Genomic DNA, 21,001 nt, shown 5'->3' on the forward strand with positions numbered 1-21,001 from the left:
CCTGATACCGCGCCTGCGCTCCCGCACACAAAGCCGTGACATCCAACTCGGGAAAAAAAACGTGAACCTAAAACAACAGCTCCAAGGGTATTCAACACCGTAACCTTCCCCAGCATATCCAGCATATAGGAGCGGCAAAAAACATAAATTTGACCTCACAACGAAACTATTTTACAAATTAAACTATGTTTGAAAATATTTCACCCAGCTGACCTCTAATGTGCAGCGCCCAACAGCAAGCGCCTAGCTGTAAAGAGCTGCACTACACTGTGCAGCACCTAACTGTAAAAAGTTGCACAGTAGAGTGCAGCACCTTACTGTTGGGAGATGCACAAAAGGGTCAGCGGTGTGAAATATTTTCAAAAACAGTTTAGTTTGTGAAATACTTTCGCTTTGAGGTCAAATTTGTCAATTCTGCCTATAGGAGCGAATGTCTTCGTACAATATACACAGGTGATCCTCGTCAGGTTAAAACAGGAGCGAACCATAGGCACTGTGCACGCGCGCATCTGGGCAGGAGGAGCCCCGGGTCTAAACACAGGAAACAACATAGCATGATACACCCCAAGAACAAGCTTCTGCGATGAGCCGATGTGTACATTTGTTTGAGAGAGGAATGCAGAAACGTTTGAGACGCTGTGAAACTATGTCCGGCACGCAAATAGAATGGTTCGTTAGTAAGTCGTCCTAGCAATAGCATCCTCCAATGTTAGAAGAAGAATGGGTATTTGTACAACGCATAGCCTTCTCTCCATGAAGAGCATTCTGTAGCATAACATGGAGCCTGCAAAATTATTGGTGGAAAACCTCTCATGTTAGAAAAACATCACCACCAGAGAGTTAAGAAGCACAATTTAATAAACTAATTGGCACTTGTATGCGACTGGATGATTTTACTTGAACAGTAGTACTCCCTCCCATCCATATTAATTGACGCTGCTTTAGTACAACTTTGTACTAAAGCCGCATCAATTAATTTGGATCAGAGGGAGTACCTTGTGCAATCTAGCCACAACTTAACATGTGCCAAAATAATAATCATTTGGTGGTTGGCCAAAGGTATGTATGCCAAAGAACCAGGCTGGGGGTGCTTATCATCTCTTTGCTAGCCGAGTGGTTATGTTGGTTATTCAATGACACTGGGCCTTGACAGGAAATTCTGTCCAAAATGTATTTAAGCAATTGCTCTCTAGGCCAAGTCATCACTAAAAGCCTGGGACTCTCATTTTTGGCAAGGGCACATGGAAGTTTGTTTCACAAGAAAGTGCAAAAGACTTGTGTTTTCGATGCTTTGTACAAAGAAGAGTTTGTACAAGCCCTAAGAAGGGGAACACCTGGAGAATACAACTCAGACACCCCTAGCCACTAGACAGAGGAATCGCTGGAAGCAGAACAGCCATTGCCTGGCCTCCGACTTGAATGTGCCAAGTAGGCAAGCTAAGCTGAGCAAGGGAGGAATATGGAAATGAACCTCTCTTTTGGTCATGTAGGATTAAGGTGGGAGATGGGAGGAAAACTATCTTTCGGAAGGATATCTGGCTGCGCAATAACAGCCTTGATGATTCCTTCCCTAGGTTATTTTCCACTTTCTACAAACCCGCGGAATATTGTGAATGGGGCCAATTGGAAGTGGTTCCATTGCACGTCTCTTTCCCCAACTAGATCCCATTGACAATATAAGCAAGCCAACATTTGGCAAAATGATAAGCTGCCAAAAGTTGGCAACTTTTTGTGAGGTTGGCAAGAAAAGTTGGTAGTCAACCAATCACTAGCCAACATTTGGCATTTCCCAAATATTGGCATGCCAACTTTTGGCATCGAATCTAGATCCTTTTACTTGGCAATGCAGAACGTTGGGAAGTCCCTTCTTCTTCTCCTCCTCCTCCTCCTCCTCCTCCTCCCGTCTCTTAGTTACTCCTGTGGGTCTTTTGTTTTTGAGGTGGTGTTCTGTTGCTGATGTTGCCGTGTTATGGTAGATACTGTAAGCATAATTTCTATTAATAGAAAATGGAACCAATATATGAGACTTCTAAAAGTCTGTCTGATGTTTCTCTTACGAGTCAAGGTGCAAAATTAAGCTGTGGTCTAATAAGATTACGCATGCTTCGTCTTAGGGTCTCAACGAAGCCAGCAAGTATGTAAATAGAACAACCAAAGTGCAGAACTTACCACCTAGCTAATCCAATCTCGGGTACACACAAGTGCTTCAATTGTCTTGATGTTTAATGTGCTCCATTGCTTATGAATTACTGGGCTCTCACTGCTGAATGCTGCCTGGCAGTGAACAGCGGATGATGGCATTGCCAAGACATCCTGCACCATTTTTGAGAGGGTTGGATACTTTGGAGAATGACTCATCCACCAGTTTAGAATATCAAAATCATCCTTCCGTGGAAGAAGACCATCTTCAAGATAGCTGTCAAGCTCCGACAATAGTTGACTCCTTGTCTGTGCAGTAAGATGCTGATCCCAATCTTCCAATAAATCACTGTCAAATCCATCTATTTCAACATTGTGAACTTCGCAATTTGAAGTCTTAACATTCGGCTGATCCACAGGGGTGCAATATTCATGAAACAATTCCCTCACTATTTCAGCTACATCATTTACATACTTTGTTGCATCAGTGCCAAAAGCTCGTTTAAGACGGAACTCGATAAAAGTAATTTTGAATCTCGGATCAAGAACAACAGGCACTGACAACCACAAGTACGACTTTGCCCAATATTCATTGAATGCTTCCTGCATCTCTCTAATCATGCTAGCAACGTCGGAGTGTTCAGTACATGCTTCTTCTTGCAAAATCGTCCTAACTTTCCATACTTCATGGAAGTACAGATTTGCTGTCAGGCAAACAGGCCCAGACATTACTTCAACGACTCGATAGAAAACCCTCAAAATCTTATAGATAGGCTCAACAATTTTCATTTCTTCCACAGATACAAATTCTTCAGAGGGAAGTAACTTCTTGAAATGCAAAAGCACCTCAAGTCTAAAGTAAATTTTATGCCACCACTTTGCATCTTCATGGGGGCACTTCATACCAACATCGTTAGCAACTTCCAAAAGTTGCTGCTGAGTCAGCGATGAAGATGCACATGCTTGAATAAATCTCTCTAGCAGATCACCGACACGGTAAAGCAATGATTGCCCTTTCGAAAGAACGCTGTCAAGCATATCATCCACACAAGCAATATTGTATAGCTCACCTCTAATAGGAAGACAGTTCCTCTGTATAAGCATGTCCTTCAGCTTTGAGATACTTCCACTGTTTCTTATTTCGCTTACAGATGTCAAGCAGAAAAGCTTCCTGTCAATATTCCACTCTCTTATAGCTTCCAATATGACATTATACGCCCCAACCTCAGATTCTAGCACACAAGCTTCCTTACAGTGTATCATCCTTTCCAAATTAGAAGGTGAGGACCAAAGCACACCAAACTTGATTATTCTCCTTTGAAGCTTCCATTCAGAATCAATAAAATGCGCGGTCAGACACAGGTACTTTATTGTGGGCTCAGCTCCATGAGGGACCCACACACTTGCTGATAACGAAACTCGCCGTGACGAAAGTGCAATTTTCTCCTTAAGGTCAGACTTCTCTTTCTGAAACAGCAGAGTTGAATATTCTTCCATATCTAGGCTTGAAGCCATGTTAAACACAGGGTTAAGGCCCTTCGCAAATCTTTTCATTTCTTCATGCTCCACAATTGACAGGGGATAGCCATGCATTATTATCATCCTAGTTAGCTCTAGATAAGATGCTTCTTGATCAAATTTCCTGATCTTGATATCTGGAGTACGAGCAGACGACTTATCTTGTTCCATTGGGATCATGTTGTCTGCTGGTAAAGCCAGAATGTGCTGATTTTGACAAGTTCTGTCACCAGAATTATAACCCAAGTGGAACCTGCTAGCATATTCTGCAATCTGAACTTTACCATTTGTCAAGGCAGGTAAAAGTTCATCCTTCACCCTAGATTTAAAAATTGGTACACTGGACGAGAAAAGCCCACCTTTCTGATGATTTACACTAGTTCCAGCCCGTGCTGAACAAGTCTGAGTGTGCTGGTTTAAATCGCCTGTACTTTTTTCTGCACTAAGTCGTGTGTGGCAATGGACACAGTCAGCACCCTGGATTCTCCCCTCAACATAGACAGGTGTAAAGTCCATCCATACCTTCGATCTCAATCTGTCGTTCTCACTATGATTTACCAAGTTCATGTCATCAAGTGGCTCTGGAAGAATCTGGTTCAGTGGATCAATGTCATTCACACCTACTATGCATGAAGCACGCATAAGTTAGTCAGAATATACCTTTAAGATTAAAGATATAACTTATAATAAAGCTGCTGCTTGCACCCTTAATTTACAGTAAAGTGGTAAACAACAAAATCTCTAAAGTAAAGCACAACACATTACCCATACCTAATGATAAAGATCCAAATCTTATGCTAAAAAGCACGGATATGAGGACACGGACACGGCGATACGCATACGGGGACACGGGATACGGCATTTTCCAAAAACAGCCACACCGGAATACAGAGAATATATAAATTAAAAATACACCATGTAATAAGGAGTTAAAGACAAAAAATTAATGAGAAACTGAGATGAGATCAGAATACTGCCCCATTTGCTGTCTCCTTTTTCAAGTGCTCAATGATTGAATTAATTGATCCTCCAGGCCCATGTCATTGCAACTTGCAAAATACATCAAATGCTAGTATTAGAAACTTAAGAAGACATAACCTTAAGTGGTACAGAACATGAAAACAGTAAAGACATTTGCTTTCCAAATGTCCAATGTATTTGGCTCCCAAGTGCAGTATGGTTTGGCAATCTCAAGCTCCCAACGTGACGCGGTATTACAAAAATAAACCGTAGTACACACTAGACAGTAGACACAACATGACAGCATAACACAGTCCACTAATAACATGATAAATAGGAGCTCTTCACTCTCACCCACGGACGATTGGCTACCGGCGGCGGCGCTCCCAGATGCCATGCTCCCTAACAGCAAGCAGCAGTGACAGTCAACGCTCAACAGCAGCACGAAGAAAAGAACCCAACCAAAAGCATTCAAGCAGCACAACAGCATGCAGCTAATCAAAAACCCAAGCAGCAACGACATGGCCGCATGGGGAAGCTAGCAGCAGCAGCTCAACAGCAAAAAAATGAGTCACAAAGAGATGAAGAGATCGAGGTTACCTACTTGAGCATGGTTGCCGTCGGGAGGAGAGGCTGCTGGTCTTGGGGAAAACAGCGGCAGTGGCGGAGTCACTGAAGCCTGGAGCAGCTCGTCCCTTTTGTGGCGCTCATGCGTGCCAACCTGCCAATAATAGGGTTTGTATAGGGCCGTTACTGGCCTCCAGAGGCCCCACCGAGTCCACAGCATATCCCTATTTAGTTTTTTTTAATTCGGAAAAGATGGGATACTACAGGATACGCGTATCGCCGTGTCCACCCATACTAGGATGCCGATATAGCTGTCTATGCCGTGTCCGTGCTTTGTAGATCTTATGTATAGTCGTGTAAAGAATCTTATTTACAAGTTAATTGTAACTTGCCAAACAAAATCCGAATTTGTAACCTGTAATCACTGATCTAGCAGATGAACAGTGTGCCGGGTATCCATGTATTCAATTTTCTCATTAAGTTTTCGCAAAAAAAAAAACTCATTAAGTTAGCAAGTGCAGCAAGAAGGATATAACTGACTGGTAGAATCAACATGACTGCTTGAAGTATGCCATCAGTTGTTGAACTGAGATATTATTAACTACCCCTTAATTAATATCACTAATGTATTAGAAGCTTGATTGCTTAATGCATGGCTGCCATCTAGGACTGTGCATATGATAGCTGTAGGGTTTTGGCTTTGTCTTGGCATTCTTCCTTGGTTTTGTTAGCTTTTGGACATGATTAGTTTAGAGCTTTTCCCTTTTGGTTGCTCTTGTTTTGTCAATTTACCCTTGTAAACTTTTGAGCCTTCTCGGTGTTCTCCTTCTGATACAAAAACTTCACACGTTTTGCGCATAGATCATGAACCACTGAAAGTTTGGTTACATCGGTACAAAACTGAAGAGGATTTGTTCTGCCGAACTAACCGAACAGGTCCAGCTCATCTAGCAGCGTCGTGCTCTTCCAGACCATATTACCCAAATTAACCAAACGCGTACAGTATCCAAATATTTATAAATAGGCTAAAATCAATAAGAACTCCGTCTATGTTGTCTCGACACAGCCGGTCCCAAGCCCGGGTAAAGGAGGGGTGTGATAGGCTTGGCGAGCCAACGTCAAAACTCAGCCACTCTTATGGAGATGAAACCAAAAGAACATCATTGAGGCGTAGCCTTCTTAGCGATGCACCATATATATTCCACCCGGTGTGGTGTCAAATGAGCAAGGGCCAGGCCATCACCCGCTTGGTGGTGCCATATGTTGATTTAGATATAGTGACAAGTGAGCAAGGATCGGGTCGTCGCATCCTTAGTGGCGCGCTACATCGACGCCCGGGTGTAGTGAAAAATGAGCAAGGGTCTTCAAATTTGACTCGACGAGTGCGAAGGGTAAGGAAGCTAGCTGAGCCTAGGAGGACCCGCTTAGCTGGAACGTAGGGTCCCTGGCAGCTAAACTACATGAGCTAGTTGATACATCGGTGAGGAGAAGTGTTAATATCCGTTGCGTCCAAGAAACCAAATGAAGAGCACAGAAGGCGAAGGAGGTGGGAGGACACTGGCTTCAAGTTGTGGTACACGCAGGCAACTGCAAACAGAAATGGAGTAGGCATCTTGATCAACAAGAGTCTCGAGTATGGGGTGGTAGACGTCAAGAGGCGTGTGTAACACCCCGGATGTAACCTACCTTATTTATATTCCAACTCTTGCCATTTTCAGCACTAAGTTATTTTATTTCATCGTTGTCGGGTTTTTTGCCTTCGTGTGTTTTTTTCTTTGTCATGCATCTCATATCATGTCATCATGTGCATTGCATTTGCATACGTGTTCGTCTCATGCATCCGAGCATTTTCCCCGTTGTCCGTTTTGCATTCCGGCACTCCTATGTCCTCCGGTGTCCCTTTCTACCTCTTTTCGTATGCGGGTGTTAAACGTTCTCGGATTGGACCGAGACTTGCCATGCGGCCTTGGTTTACTACCGGTAGACCGCCTGTCAAGTTTCGTGCCATTTGAACTTCGTTTGATACTCCAACGGTTAACCGAAGGACCGAAAAGGCCTCGTGTGTGTTGCAGCCCAACACCCTTCCAAAGTGGCCCAAAACCCACCTAAACCCCTTCCATCATCTAGAGCGTTCGATCACGATCGCGTGGCCGCAAACCGCACCTCATTTGGAGCTTCCTAGCTCCCTCTACCTCTATAAATAGGTCCCTCCCCGAAAATCCCGGATCTCCTCTTCCAAACCCTAAAAAAAATCCGCTCGCGCCGCCGCCGGACGTGTCCGTTTCCGGCCGGACACATCGCGTCGCCGCCCTGCACCAGTGGCAGACTGCCACGTGGCACCGCCGGTTCCCGCCGCCACCGCGGGCCCGCAGGCCCAGCGCCGGCCCTCTCCGCCGCCGATCCGGGCCGAGGCGCCCGACGCCCGCGCCTCCATTGCCGCCTTCGCTGCCCCGCCGCCTCGTCTCCGCCGCCCCTCGCCGTCCGGCGACCACCGGCCGCACCCACGCCGGCGACCGACGCCGCCCCGCACCGGCGCCGCCCCGATCCGGTCTCCGCGCCGCCGACGCCGCGCCCATCTCCGGCCTCCCCCTCGTCGCCGGCATCCTCTCCCTCCTCCGCAGATTCCGGCGAGGCTCCGGCCACCGCGGCCCCATTTTCCGGCGAGCCTCGTCCGACCTGCTACAGTACCGGCCCGGCTGGATCTCAGATCCAAAATCTCAGGGTTGACTTTTTCCCTCCTAACCCTAATATTTTGCATACTTTGCCATGTCATAACTAACTCATCGTGGCTCCGATTCATGCGTGTAGCATATCAAAATGTTCATCTCAATGAGTACATCATTTCATCTCATTGCATCATTTTCATTTGAGCTCATCTTGATGCCCGAAATGCTGTTGGAAGAGGGCTATGTGATGACAGTTTCAGATCTGTTTCAGCAAATGCACTTTTGTCATTTTTGCCATGATTAATGTGTGCATGATATGATCCTGAGCTCTACATGTGTTTTGAAGAATGCCATGCCATCTTTACAGGGGTGTATGCCATGTATTTTTGTGATATCTATGGTGACTAGCACAAGCATGCAAAGTAGCTTACTCAATGATGCTGGATTCAGGGACTTAGAATTTCACTAAGTCCTTGCCCTGTCATTATTTTTATGCCATATGTTCATGTTGTTTCCTAGTGATCCGTGCCTCTTTTGAGCATGATCAGTAAGGATGTTTTGTAGATAATGTTGTACTCTATGCATCCATGTCTTTGTTTGCAATTATGGAGCACCCTAGCTTGAGTCAATCGAGCTCTACTTTTGCTATAAAATGTTCCTGGCAGATTGTTAACATGTTTAGCGATTTTGCCGAGCTTGTTGTTGTTGATCCATGCATGCTATGTTGTTGTTCTTGCCATGTCTAGCTTCTATGTCATGTCTATTTGCTGGGTGTATGCTTAGCTTGTCATGCAATGCCTCGTAGTGAGTGCATCGAGCTCGTAAACATGCCTACTCGTTATCTGTTTTGCCATGCTCCAATTTTTCACTAAGTCTGAATCTGTTTATGTTTTTGCTATGTTCGCATGCTTGCAATTGTATTTTCTGATCCCTTTTGTCTCATGGTCACTAAGGGACTTCTGTTATATGCTTAGAGTAGCTTCATACCATGCCTTGCTTTGCCATGATATGTTCCTGTAGCATGTAGTTATCATGCTCTAAACTTTGCTTCCTGATGTTAAATTCCTGACATGTTGATAATTCCACTAAGTCTGAAACCAGTAATCTTTTGCACTTTTACCATGCTTGTTTGAACCTGTTAATGAGTGAATTAGCCGTAACTCAGTGTTCATCTTTTGTCAAGCATCATGAGTGGATCGCTGCCATGTATTTTGTTGCCATGTTTGAGTGCAGTAGCTTATTTATCTTGATGCATTTAGAAGGCTACTTGCTGTTAATCGCAGACCGGTGCCATATTTGTTTTGCTTGCCATTTCCAAACCGTGCATCCGATTCCGGTGATCTTTATATCAATTTCGACCGAAATCAACTCACCTTTCCAGTGGCACTCTTGATTTTCCAAGTTGAGGCCGGGTTCAATCATTCCTTTTCAAATCTTGCATATGCATCACATACCGCATCCCGCATATCATACCATGTTTGCATCATGTTGCTTGAGCATTGCACGTGGTTGATTGTGTTCCTCTTGCTTGTTGTTCTTGCTTGGGTAGAGCCGGGAGACGAGTACGTGATCGAGGAGCCCGTTGAGTATGCTTTCGAGGATCAAGGCAACTCTGAGAACTTTGAAGGCAAGATGACCATACCCTCGAAATCACTTCTATTTTTGCTTGCTAGATGCTCGCCCTTTTGCTATGCCTATGCTACGATACCTACCACTTGCTTATCATGCCTCCCAAATTGCCATGTCAAACCTCTAACCCACCATGTCCTAGCAAACCGTTGTTTGGCTATGTTACCGCTTTGCTCAGCCCCTCTTATAGCGTTGTTAGTTGCAGGTGAAGATTGGAGATTGTTCCTTGTTGGAACATGTTTATTGTTGGGATATCATAATATTATCTTGTTTATCTTAATGCACCTATATACTTGGTAAAGGGTGGAAGGCTCGGCCTTATGCCTAGTGTTTTGTTCCACTCTTGCCGCCCTAGTTTTCCGTCATATCGATGTTATGTTCCCGGATTTTGCGTTCCTTACACGGTTGGGTTATAATGGGAACCCCTTGACAGTTCACCTTGAATAAAACTCCTCCAGCAATGCCCAACCTTAGTTTTACCATTCGCCACCTAGCCTCTTCTTGATCGCGTGGGTGTGAGATTGCTGAGTCCCCATGACTCACAGATTCCTTCCAAAACCAGATGCAGGGACCGATGATACCGCTCCAAATGTTATGACCGAGCTCAAGTGGGAGTTCGATGAAGACTCTCGCCGTTACTACGTGTCTTTCCCAGATGATCAGTAGTGGTGCCCAGTTGGGGCGATCGGGGACTATGTTGCATTTGGGGTTTATCTTCATTTTGGTTCCGTAGTCGGACCTTGAGTGTATTTGGATGAATGTAATGTTATTTATGTATTTGTGTGACATGGCGAGTGTAAGCCAACTATGTATCATTTCCCCTTTATTTATTTACATGGGATGTTGTGAAGATTACCTCACTTGCGACATTGCTTTCAATGCGGTTATGCCTCTAAGTCGTGCTTCGACACGTGGGAGATATAGCCGCATCGGGGGCGTTACAGCGTGGGGACCGGATTATCCTGGTCAAGCTAGTAGTTGGGGACTTAGTTCTCAATGTTATCAGCGCGTATACCCCGCAAGTAGGCCAGAATGAGAACTCCATGAGTGGGGACCGGATTATCCTGGTCAAGCTGGTAGTTGGGGACTTAATTCTCAATGTTATCGGCGCATATACCTCGCAAGTAGGCCACAACGAGAACACCAAGATGGAGTTCTGGGAAGGTCTGGAGGACATGGTTAGGAGTGTACTTATTGGCGACAAGCTCTTCATAGGAGATCTCAATGGCCACGTGGGTATATCTAACACGGGTTTTGAAGGGGTGCATGTGGGCTTTGGCTATCGCGGCAGGAATCAAGAAGGACAAGATGTCCTAAGCTTTGCTCTAGCCTACGATATGATCGAAACTAACACCCTCTTTAGAAAGAAAGAATCACGTCTACTGACTTTTAGTAGTTGTCGACACTCTAGCCAGATTGATTTCGTCCTGTCGAGAAGAGAAGACAGACATGCTTGCCTAGATTGTAAGGTGATGCCTGGAGAAAGTTTTGTCCCTCGGCATAAGCTTGTGGTGGCTAACTTCCGCTTTCGGATTCGTGGCCAGCAGGATAAGCATGCCAAAGTCGCTAGAACAAATTGGTGGAAGCTCAAGGAGGAGGCAGCTCAGGCTTTAAAGGAGAGGGTCATTAAGGAGGGCCCTTGGGAGGAAGGAGGTGATGCAGGCAATATGTGGATGAAGATGGCGATTTGCATTTGTAAGGTGGCTTCAAAGGAGTTTGGAGTGTCCAAGGAAAGTAGAAGCGAAGCTAAAGATACCTAGTAAGGAGAAGAAAGATTGTCTCAAACGGCTACACCTAGATAGGAGTGCAGGCAACATAAAGAAGTCCAAGGTGGCAAAGAAGGCCGCAAAGCGAGCTGTGAGTGAAGCAAGGGGTCTGGCGTATGAGGACTAACACGAAGGAAGGGACATTTATAAGATGGCCAAGATCCAAGAGAGGGAAGTCGACCAAGTGAAATGCATCAAGGACAGAGCAGATCAGCTCCTGGTAAAGGACGAGGAGATTAAGCATAGATGGTGGGAGTACTTCCACAAGCTGTTCAATGGAGAGAACGAGAGCTCTAACATTGAAATGGACGACTCCTTTGATGATACAAGCAAGCGTTTTGTGCGGCGAATCCGGGAGTCTAAGGTGTGCGATGCTTTAAAAAGGATGAAAGGAGGAAGGGCAATGGGTCCTGATTGTATCCCCATTGAGGTGTGGAGAGGCCTCAGAGACAATAGCGATAGTATGGCTAACTAAGCTTTTCAACCTCATTTTTCGGGCAAACAAGATGCCAAAAGAATGGAGGCAAAGTATTTTAGTACCAATCTTCAAGAACAAGGGGGATATTCAAAGTTGTACTAATTACTATGGAATTAAGCTGATGAGCCATACAATGAAGCTATAGGAGAGTCATTGAGCACCGCTTAAGAAGAATGACAGGCGTGACCAAAAATCAGTTTGGTTTCATGTCTAGGATGTCGATCATGGAAGCCATTTTCTTGGTACGAAAACTTGCCGAGAGATACAGGGAGCAAAAGGACCTGCATATGGTGCTCATTGACTTGGAGAAGGCCTAAGATAAGATGCCGCAAAATGTCATGTGGTAGGGAGAAAAGTCTATTTTAAACCTTGATTTTGTACGCGTAGTTGGAATCAAACCTTGAACTTTTAATCACTGAAGTTAGCACCCTGTATTTATCAATCCCAATCGATCCCTACCCTATGACAGTAAAATCTTGTTTGGTGTAATAGGAAAGAGGTAATCCCAGCCTAAAAAAATCTACTCTCACTTACTACATGGGCCCACCTGTCATATGCAACTCCTTCCTTAATCCCCCCCTTGCCTCCTCAATCAATTCATTTTGCCTCTCCCTACATGACGACATGGCAACTAGATATCAATGACACATCACTTGTTGCTGCTCCACGGCACCACCTCCACCTCGTCACTTCCTTATTCGTACGTCGCGCCCACGCATGACCGACAAGCCTCAGCGCCGCAGCGCTCCGTCCCCCACTCTCCCTGCTCTTCACGTGGCACCTGCACATGGCCGACGAGCCCCGGCCCTGCGACGACCCATCCCCAATCGCTCATCCCGATGTGATGAGCTCCGGCATGTGGCAGGCGGCGACTGAAGGCATCACGATTCAGTGGTACCGAGAATAACCGAAGCGGTCAAAGATGATGGTTAGCATGGCGGTGAGATGGATGCAAGTGGGCGCGCACGAGAAGACCTGCTACTGCCGCAACCTCCCATCCTGGTGACCTCTGATGGTCTTGTTGCCAGCGTGAATGTGCGCCATGCACTCGTCGAGCTGGCGGGCGTGATGTTGCGCACCACAATGGACTCGAGACTCCTCGTTGAGCTACGCTGGTGTTGTAGAGTACTTTTGCACACGTAATGTTCCAACGAAGATTGTTTACTTTCTGGCTGGTCTTTTTGCTTTGGTGATGGAGATGAGGTCACAAGGGATATACAAAGAGATATCCCATGATGTAGTGCTAGTCGATGATAGTCGGATGGGGGTTAATAGAAACTTAGAGGTATGGAGAAAAACCTTGGAATCGAAAGGTTTTAGGCTTAGTAGAACTAAAACCGAGTACATGAGGTTCATTTTCAGTACTAATAGGCACAAGGAGGTTAGCCTTGATGGGCAAGTGGTACCTCAGAAGGACACCATCGATACTTGGGGTCAATGTTGCAGAAGGATGGCGATATCGATGAAGATGTGATCCATCGAATCAAAGCCGGATGAATGAAGTGGCACCAAGCTTGCGTTCTATGTGACAAGAGAGTTCCACAAAAGCTAAAAGGCGGGTTATATAGGACGGCAATTCAACCCACAATGTTGTATGGCGCTGAGTGTTGATCGACTAAAAGGTGATATGTTCAACAGTTAGGTGTATGTAGCTAAGATGCGCATGTTGAGATGGATGTGTGCCCATACAAGGAAGGATCGGGTCCGGAATGATGATATACGGGACAACACCGACTGAAGAGAAGCTTGTCCAACATCGTCTGAGATAGTTTGGGCATATTCAACGCAGGCCCCGAGAAGCTTCAGTGCATGGCAGACGGCTAAAGCGTGTTGTAATGTTAAGAGAGGTTGGGCTAGACCAAATTTGACATGGGAGGAGTCCGTAAGGAGAGATTTGAAGGACTAAAATATCACAAAAGAACTAGCCACGGACAGGACTTGGAAGCTAGCTATCCATGTGCCAGAACCATGAGTTGATTGCGAGATCTTATAGGTTTCAGCTCTAGCCTACCCCAACTTGTTTCGGACTAAAGGCTTCGTTGTTGTTGTTGTTGTAGGCAAAATTCAGTAAGGTTCAGTTTCTGGTAATTAACGGTGTTGTGTTCTTATTTTGTAAGGTCTTGTGGAAGACATAGTATCTCGTTTGGAAAAACAGATTAAGATTGAACTAACTGCTGTAAGTTAACTAATTAAGAATATGGAAGTTAAGAATATGGATAGTTGCCTATGTACAGGTACAGAGATAGCCGTCTTCTCTTGTTACATATTTCATAGATGGATGCAATATTAAACTATGTTTGCACCAACTTTAACAAAAGCATGTAGCCAAACAGCAACATATGCAAAAGTGGCTCTACCGAATGGACATACCATAGCACTGTAAGAGACCTAAAACAACGCAAAATATACATACAGCATATTATGCAAAGTGGTTCCACCAACTGGGATTAGCATAATCCACCTCAATGCATACACATGCATCGGTTACTCAATTACCTAAATTATGACGCATAAAAGAAACAACATAAACATACCATAAGGGAAGTCTGTATCATGCAGCTCACTCAGGTCAAATCCCTCTTTTGCTCGACAATTATTATGATGTCGCCATAAATGGCTCGTTCCGTTGGAACGTCCATCAGCACCTTTGCAGCTCATGAGAGTATGGCAGTAGTGGCATTCCGCGCTCTGGATCACTCCATTCATATATATAGGCTTGTACTCTTCCCACACCTTAGACCTCTTCTTCCTGAATCTGGAGGCAGCAGCTCCATCAGAATCTATCCCTAATGGCATATTAGCGTCACTGTCATGCTCATCCATGTTTTCCATAGCTGCAGTTGATACAACACAATCAATATTTAGCAAAGCATATGATTAAACTGCAGAGTAGATAAATAAGGAATAAAGCACAAGAAACAACATCACCTACAGATATAACTTTGAACACAGGAAAGTACACATTTTTGTAAGCATGATTTTTTACAGAGAAGCATAAAAGGATGTGGTGCGTTGCCAGGCAGATGACTAACCGATGCATGCCTTCGACCCCTACCTCACATCCTCACTACAGGCCAGGCCTTCGACCCCTACATCGCATCCTAGCCATGGGCCGCTGCCAGCCAGCCAGCCACAGAGGTGGGGCCTTCCCCTGCGGCCCTGCTCGCCTCACCTCGCAGCATCGCCTCATCCGACCCCACGCTCTCAGTGGATGGCTGAGTGCGGCCACACAGCTTCCCCTGGCAGGTGTGTCTGGTCCCAGTCCCCACGCTGCCAGGCACATCCTGGTGGCACTCCGGCGTGGCGGCAGCAGTGGCCTGTAGGTGATGCCCACTTCAACACGACAACAGCCGGCAATTTCTACTTACCTCTCTGAGTGACAGCCAACAAGTGACAGAAAAAAGTGTGCCTAGGCGTGCACTTAGGGGGTGTTTAATTAGGATTAACTATGGCTTTTGGATTTTGGCCTGTAGGACAAAAAAATTCACCTATTTCCCTGCCTGGTTGCGGCCGGAGTCGACGATATCAAAGCCTCTGTTCACTATGTTGATCCTCTTGCCGACAACGCTTGGCACGAGCAAACGAAATGTTGATCCTCTATGCAGAGGTGTGGACTTCCGGAGCATGATGTACGTTGCTATCGGCGCATACTGGACGACACCTCCCCAGTTCTAGCTGGGTTCTGCCGTCCACTAGACGACTCCTCTAGGCACAGTAGTGCAGCTCTGGAGTCGATGTTCTGGACGTGTATGCCAGCTGTCATGAAGCCAAAAAAACTAAACACTGCGCCAGTATGCTTGGTTTCGTCACTAAATTTGGCAGCCAAAATACTAAACACTGCGCCAGTCCCGAACGCGAGCCGACCTATGGTAGAACCACAACCTCAGTCGGAATCTGGATTGGCGGGTGCAGTGCTAATTGTAAATCATTGTAAGTCTGGTCGCTCGCGCTTTCTTCTTGAGCTTGCTAACAGTTCCACGCTTAATTTGGTACGGTTTCCCCTGAAACTAACACCCACTTATACCCCAACTCTCTTACTAGAAACAAAAAATCAGAGCAGCGGAACATGTCGACAAGGACTAGCACACATCCATAGCAGCAAACAGAGCCGACAGCTACGGAATTCGGAACTGAAAACAAAGGGTACTGGGATCGCGTCGCTTACCTGCTCCCTGCAAGCTCAAATTCCGTCGGAGATGAGAACGCAGAGCAGGTGAAGAAATCCAAATCAGGGCAGAATCGGGAGTGCTGGAGATCGAAGCCCGCGATGCGGCGGCAGCGGCAGCGGCAGCGGCGCCGGAGATAGAAGTCGGCGATGCGGCCGCAGCGGCAGCGGCAGCGGCGCCGGTGCAGAGAGGGATCCGGGTAGGGTAGGGTAGGGTAGGGTTAGGGCGTGGAGTTGGATGGTCTGTGGGTAGGTGGGTTCGCGGGTGGCGAGCTCAAGGCCCGACCCAAGTTCCAGATATGGTTTGGGTAGGTTCAGGGCCCGTGTATCCACTGGACCCAGGACGTTTGGGGTTAAACTAGCTCGCATCCTTGTCTCAAAAAAAAAAAAGCTAGCTCGCATCCAGTCCTCATACAAAAATGGCGAGTGCTAGGCGCCGGCGTGCCAGCCCAAGTTTCGGCCGGTCGCCACACTAGCGTCCGATACAATTGTTTTTGCCCGTCCGATGTGGGGCTCGCAAAAGGATAAAAATTGAATCGCTATTCCTCCTCCATCTCCGCTCTGCCTTTCTCCTTAATCCTGCAAAACTCTCAGTGTCACCGCCGCACACTCCCCAGCACACCAGACCACCGCTTGCAGCAGGCTCCCGTCTCGAAGCCTCGCCAGCGCCGCTCGCCATTGTAGCACCATTGGTCATCCCCCAGTTGCAGCTCCCTTCCCTGGATGAAGCTTTTTCGTTGTAGCAAAAAAACATGCCGGTAGAAGCTTTTTGGATTGCCGGTTGCAACAAAACAGGGCTCCAACTTCGTCGGTGCAGAGCCCACTCTGGTCGCTGTAGCAAATTCAATGGTCGGTTCCAGCTCGGGATTTCGCCGGTTCCAGCAAAATCGGTTGTTGGTTCCAGCTCGCATCAAATGCAGCATCCCGGCAAAAATTCTTGACCACGGCAGCTCCCTCCCGCCTTGGTTCCACCGTTCCAGCATTCGTGTTGCACGGTTGTAGCACTAGCCGTTGCTAGTTCCAGCAAATCTTGATCGTGGTAGCTCCGCAGCCCCATGTTTCCAGTTTTTTTACTCGCTGGTTCCAGCTTTTCGATTCGATGGTTTGCATCGTTTTGCTCAACCGGATGCAACATCCTCGTAGCATCCTCGTCGGAGAAGAGAATATCGTGTGCGTGCCTCCCGGCGATGGTTGTTCAGGATTGAGCAGATGAAGAAAACGAGGGCAGTGGAGCACGGAAGAGAGAAGTTCAGGCGCACAGGCTGGAGGTGGAAGAAACCCGATGTGGCGTTGTGTGGACAGGAAAAAAAGAGGGGAAAGAAAGAGATAAGGTAAAAAACGGTTCGCACGAACCCACCACGCACGCGTCTCGCACGCAACAGTTCGCGTGAACGGAATACAAGGCTGCAGCACGTTGTGAGTGCCAGCGTGTCACGCGGCCGGCGTGTCGGATCTAAACGTTTCCCTACAAAAAAAAGCTAGTTGTTGCTCACAAAAAGGCTAACTCGTATCCACTGATCGGATAATGAAGGTACCGTCTCTAAAAAAGGATTTTTTTAAGGGTGTTGCTAGATCTCAGTGGCACTGATACTTAATCAAATCTCAGTTAAATGACACAATATATAACAAAGAAAGAAATTTCTTGCACGGATCTTCACATTCTCATGAATCTAAAATCGACCGAGACTTCATTAAGTTGAGATTTAGCAATCCTTTTTTTTAAAAAAAGACAAAAGCTTTGCCTACAGATTTTAATTAAGAAATATATTGCTTTTCACTGTCTGTAACTACGTGTTACATTATGAATTAAACTGTAAAAACATCTTACATTTGCAGAGTTTGTACTTCAAAAAAATGTTGCTTTAAAAATTTAAGAAGAATGTTGTCTTGTTAATCATGATAAACCGGATAAAATCACCATGACAAATCAACAGTCTAACTCTCGTTGTCGGTGTAGAGTTTTTTGTTTCTTTCCTCATATCGTGTAACAGACAGACTCCCTAAAGTTATTATCTCTTTGTTTGCTCATATTTTCTTGCTTTCTTCATCAGCCCATCTCCTTGTGTATTAGCAACAACACCCCTCCCCCCTACTCTCTCTCTCTATTATCACTTCTCCCTCTTTTTGTTTCCATGGTACCATCCTTGCTCCACCACTCTCTTTAATTCAAATTCAAATTCAAATTCAATGTCAGAGATCAGGAGCTCTCTCATGGTAATTTTATTGAAGGGGTGAGGATGGGGGAGATTATTCAAGTGTCCCTCACACCCATATTCACTGTAATGTTTTCTTATGCAATGGTGTCCACCTCAATCTCAATCACATGCCCTAATGCATGGCAGATCTAGGAGGTGTCATGGGTGCCAGGGCGCCCCCTCTAAAAGTGTAATCTAGTTTATATTACACACTAGACACATTTTCTAATAACCAAATGCCATTTTAGGAGTAGCTGCTAGCACTACTGCAGGATGCTACTAACGCGACACTACGATCAGAGACCCTTTGAGAAACTGTGTGTGATGCAATGATCACAAACGGCGGTGTAGGAAAATCGTCGGAAATGTATAAAACGTTTGCGATGACGGATGCATCAAACACAGTTCAGGTTTTAGTTGCGTGTGCGATGAAGGGCATACGGTTCAGTTCGATTAACTGTTTGTGATGAGGAGGAACAAAAGAAACGGGCAGCCAGATGAAGGTGTGTGCGATGTACAGCATACGGTTCACTCGGATGAACTGTTTGTGATTAGGCAACACAAAAGAAACGGACAACCCGATCAAGATGTGTGCGATGTACAGCATACGGTTCACTCGGATGAACTGTTTGTGATTAGGTAAGAGAACAGAAATAGTTCAATATAACAAGATGTGTGTGATACATGGCAATCAGGTCTGTAATCAGAAATGTGTGCGAAGACCGATAATAACGTAGACGATTGCTTCTAATAAGACGTATGTGATATGCTCTGTCTACACAACATCTATTGGCCATTGTGGAACGAGCGGTCATCCGGATACGCCATAAGGATGTGAAGAGGCATTCCTATCAGTAAGGACTAGTTGTTCCACCAGTAGCGCATGTAAGAAAACTATCAAGTTAAGTGTGCTCAGCCTGGACCAACCATCGGATGGGTGACTGGATGGGAAGTTGTGTCGATATTAAATTAGGTGATGGGATGGGTCATTTCGGTCAAATGACCAAAATGCCCCATTCCCTCAGCTAATTTAACCTCGAGGTCCTTGTTTTTTTTAACACATGTTAAAAAAGGTCTACCGCATTACTTTTTGACAATGTGCGATACGTGGCATACAGTTGATCCATCCGACCTATTTGTGATGGAATAGGCCGTGCATATTGTGGGCAAACGCTTGCTAGTATTCAACCGTTTGGGATTGATGAATTCATCACCGACGGGATCCCTAGTATGGTCCGTGTTCATCTGATCATCATCTACTTCTTGTGCTAGCTCGATGCTAAGTTTCCATTAATTGATGGCGTTTTATGAACACGCCACCGTTTCCCGCCATTTCCTCACCTGTTTCCCGCCACCCTGCTATATTGCGCATAGGGGGCGCATGACGCACGGAGGCGACAAGCGCAGTCTGTAGCACATCCACCTTTTCCAAGCATGACAACCCATCAAAGCGCTGCCTCTGCCATCAACCTCGTTGACGAGGAAAACGAGCAGGCGCCACGACCCGTTGAGGCCGAGGCGCTCCCCGGCAATGCAATGGACGACGCTGTGATGCGCGTCATCGCCAGGGTTGAGCAGACCTTTAACGCATGGCGCTTGAGCGCCGCAGATCAAGATAGGCATGTCAGCGCCGACAGACTGCAGCTCGCCGCACAACATGATCGACAGCGGGCCGCAGAGCAAGCTAGGCGCGTCCGCGCCGATAGGCCGCGGCTCGCCATGCGGCGAGACCGTTGGAGCGCCGCAGAGCGAGAGGCGTGGCGCACCACACAGCAAGAGCGGATCCATCGGCGCTTGCCTGTTGTCGACACGGCGTCGCAGCTGGGTACACGTCCCGTTAGTACCCCCATTCCTTGCCAGGAGTGGGCAGAGGCCCTCGGCACCGTACTTGCACCAGATGCCGGCCGTGTCGTACTTGCACCGGACGCCTGTCGTGCCGTTCGCATGGTTGCCGCCATTCGCCTTGTCCGCGGCCCGCTGGATGCCAACGTGCTGGTCCGTAGGCTCAACCGCCTCCTTGGTCGAGGTGTCCACCTGAGCGCAGTAGAGTAATATGGCCGTTGCATCCTCGAGCTGGTGATCTCCGATGAAATAGCCAACTTGGAGCTCGAGATCGCGCTCCAGATGTACCGCGAGCGTGTCGACCGCTTGGACGAACGCATGCACGAGTTCAGGCAGAGCCAAGAGCTACCCTAGGCAAGGTCTGCTGATCATGGTCTTATGGACGCGTTTTATTTTGAAAAGTTGTTTCGACGTGGATAGCTTTGTATTCACAGCAATCATAGTATTGCTTTGTTTATTGCTTTGTTTCAATGTGTGTATTCTGTTTTCCATTTTTATATGTTCTGTTTCAATGCGTGTATATACGCTTTCCATTATGTATATGTGAATGATAATAGCTGACGGTTTCCAATACAAAACCGTGTCTTATTAATGATCCCCGCCAATCACCTATCAAACCTCGCGCCGCGAGATAGAGTGCCAATCATGTGGGGGCCGGTTGTCTTGCTAGATCTTTACATTTTCTTTTTTGAACACCAGATATTTACATCGTCTAATGATTTTTTTAACTCCCACACAAGTATACAAAAATATGATTTTTCAAACCATTTAGACTAGGCGTTGCATGTAGATGTAGTTTAAATTTGAATTATGATCATTGAATGGTTAGAAAATCACTCAAATGTCTTTAAAAGGTCAAATGACCCCTGAAAATTTACAAATTTTCACATGACAGTTGTATTAGTGCACGTTAAACGTAGGAAAAATTTGAAGGCAGTAAGAGTAAGCTATCTCCCGTCCGTCAGCAAACATGCATTGTTCCCTCTCGGAACCACGAACTTTCTAGTGAGTTGCTCCGGTTTGTGAGGGGTATGTGTCTAAACTTTCGTCAAACATGCCAATTTTTTTACCACATC

At 46.2% G+C, this 21,001-nt stretch overlaps 1 protein-coding gene across 3 annotated transcripts; it reads right to left on the reverse strand.

Annotated features, from left to right (window-relative positions):
* Positions 1–532: 532 nt before the first annotated feature.
* LOC125552327 (zinc finger BED domain-containing protein RICESLEEPER 2) lies at positions 533–16,184 on the reverse strand. Of its 3 annotated transcripts, none has more exons than XM_087518670.1 (4): positions 15,889–16,184; positions 14,258–14,557; positions 2,170–4,280; positions 533–784 (listed from the first exon to the last, which is right to left on the reverse strand). In XM_087518670.1, the coding sequence occupies exons 2-3, from the start codon at positions 14,553–14,555 to the stop codon at positions 2,173–2,175; spliced, it is 2,406 nt and encodes an 801-aa protein (XP_087374796.1). In that variant the 5' UTR covers positions 14,556–14,557; positions 15,889–16,184; the 3' UTR covers positions 533–784; positions 2,170–2,172. The 3 variants fall into 3 exon arrangements, with proteins under 3 accessions (XP_087374796.1, XP_048571788.1, XP_087374797.1); XM_048715831.2 differs by having other exon boundaries at positions 2,170–4,277; positions 15,889–16,183; XM_087518671.1 differs by lacking the exons at positions 14,258–14,557; positions 15,889–16,184 and adding an exon at positions 4,429–4,706 and having other exon boundaries at positions 2,170–4,277.
* Positions 16,185–21,001: the final 4,817 nt, after the last annotated feature.

The sequence above is a fragment of the Triticum urartu genome, chromosome 4A (genome assembly GCF_056163025.1).
Source record: "Triticum urartu cultivar PI428250 chromosome 4A, HENAU_Tu73, whole genome shotgun sequence".
Lineage (NCBI taxonomy): Eukaryota > Viridiplantae > Streptophyta > Magnoliopsida > Poales > Poaceae > Triticum > Triticum urartu.

Bases quoted from the DNA above. Each gene is read 5' to 3' on its own strand.
- LOC125552327 (XM_087518670.1), bottom strand. From the start codon at position 14,555: ATGGAAAACATGGATGAGCATGACAGTGACGCTAATATGCCATTAGGG. The intron at 4,281-14,257 runs GTATGTTTATGT...CTTCATGCATAG, and splicing joins TGATACAGACTTCCCTTATG to TAGGTGTGAATGACATTGAT.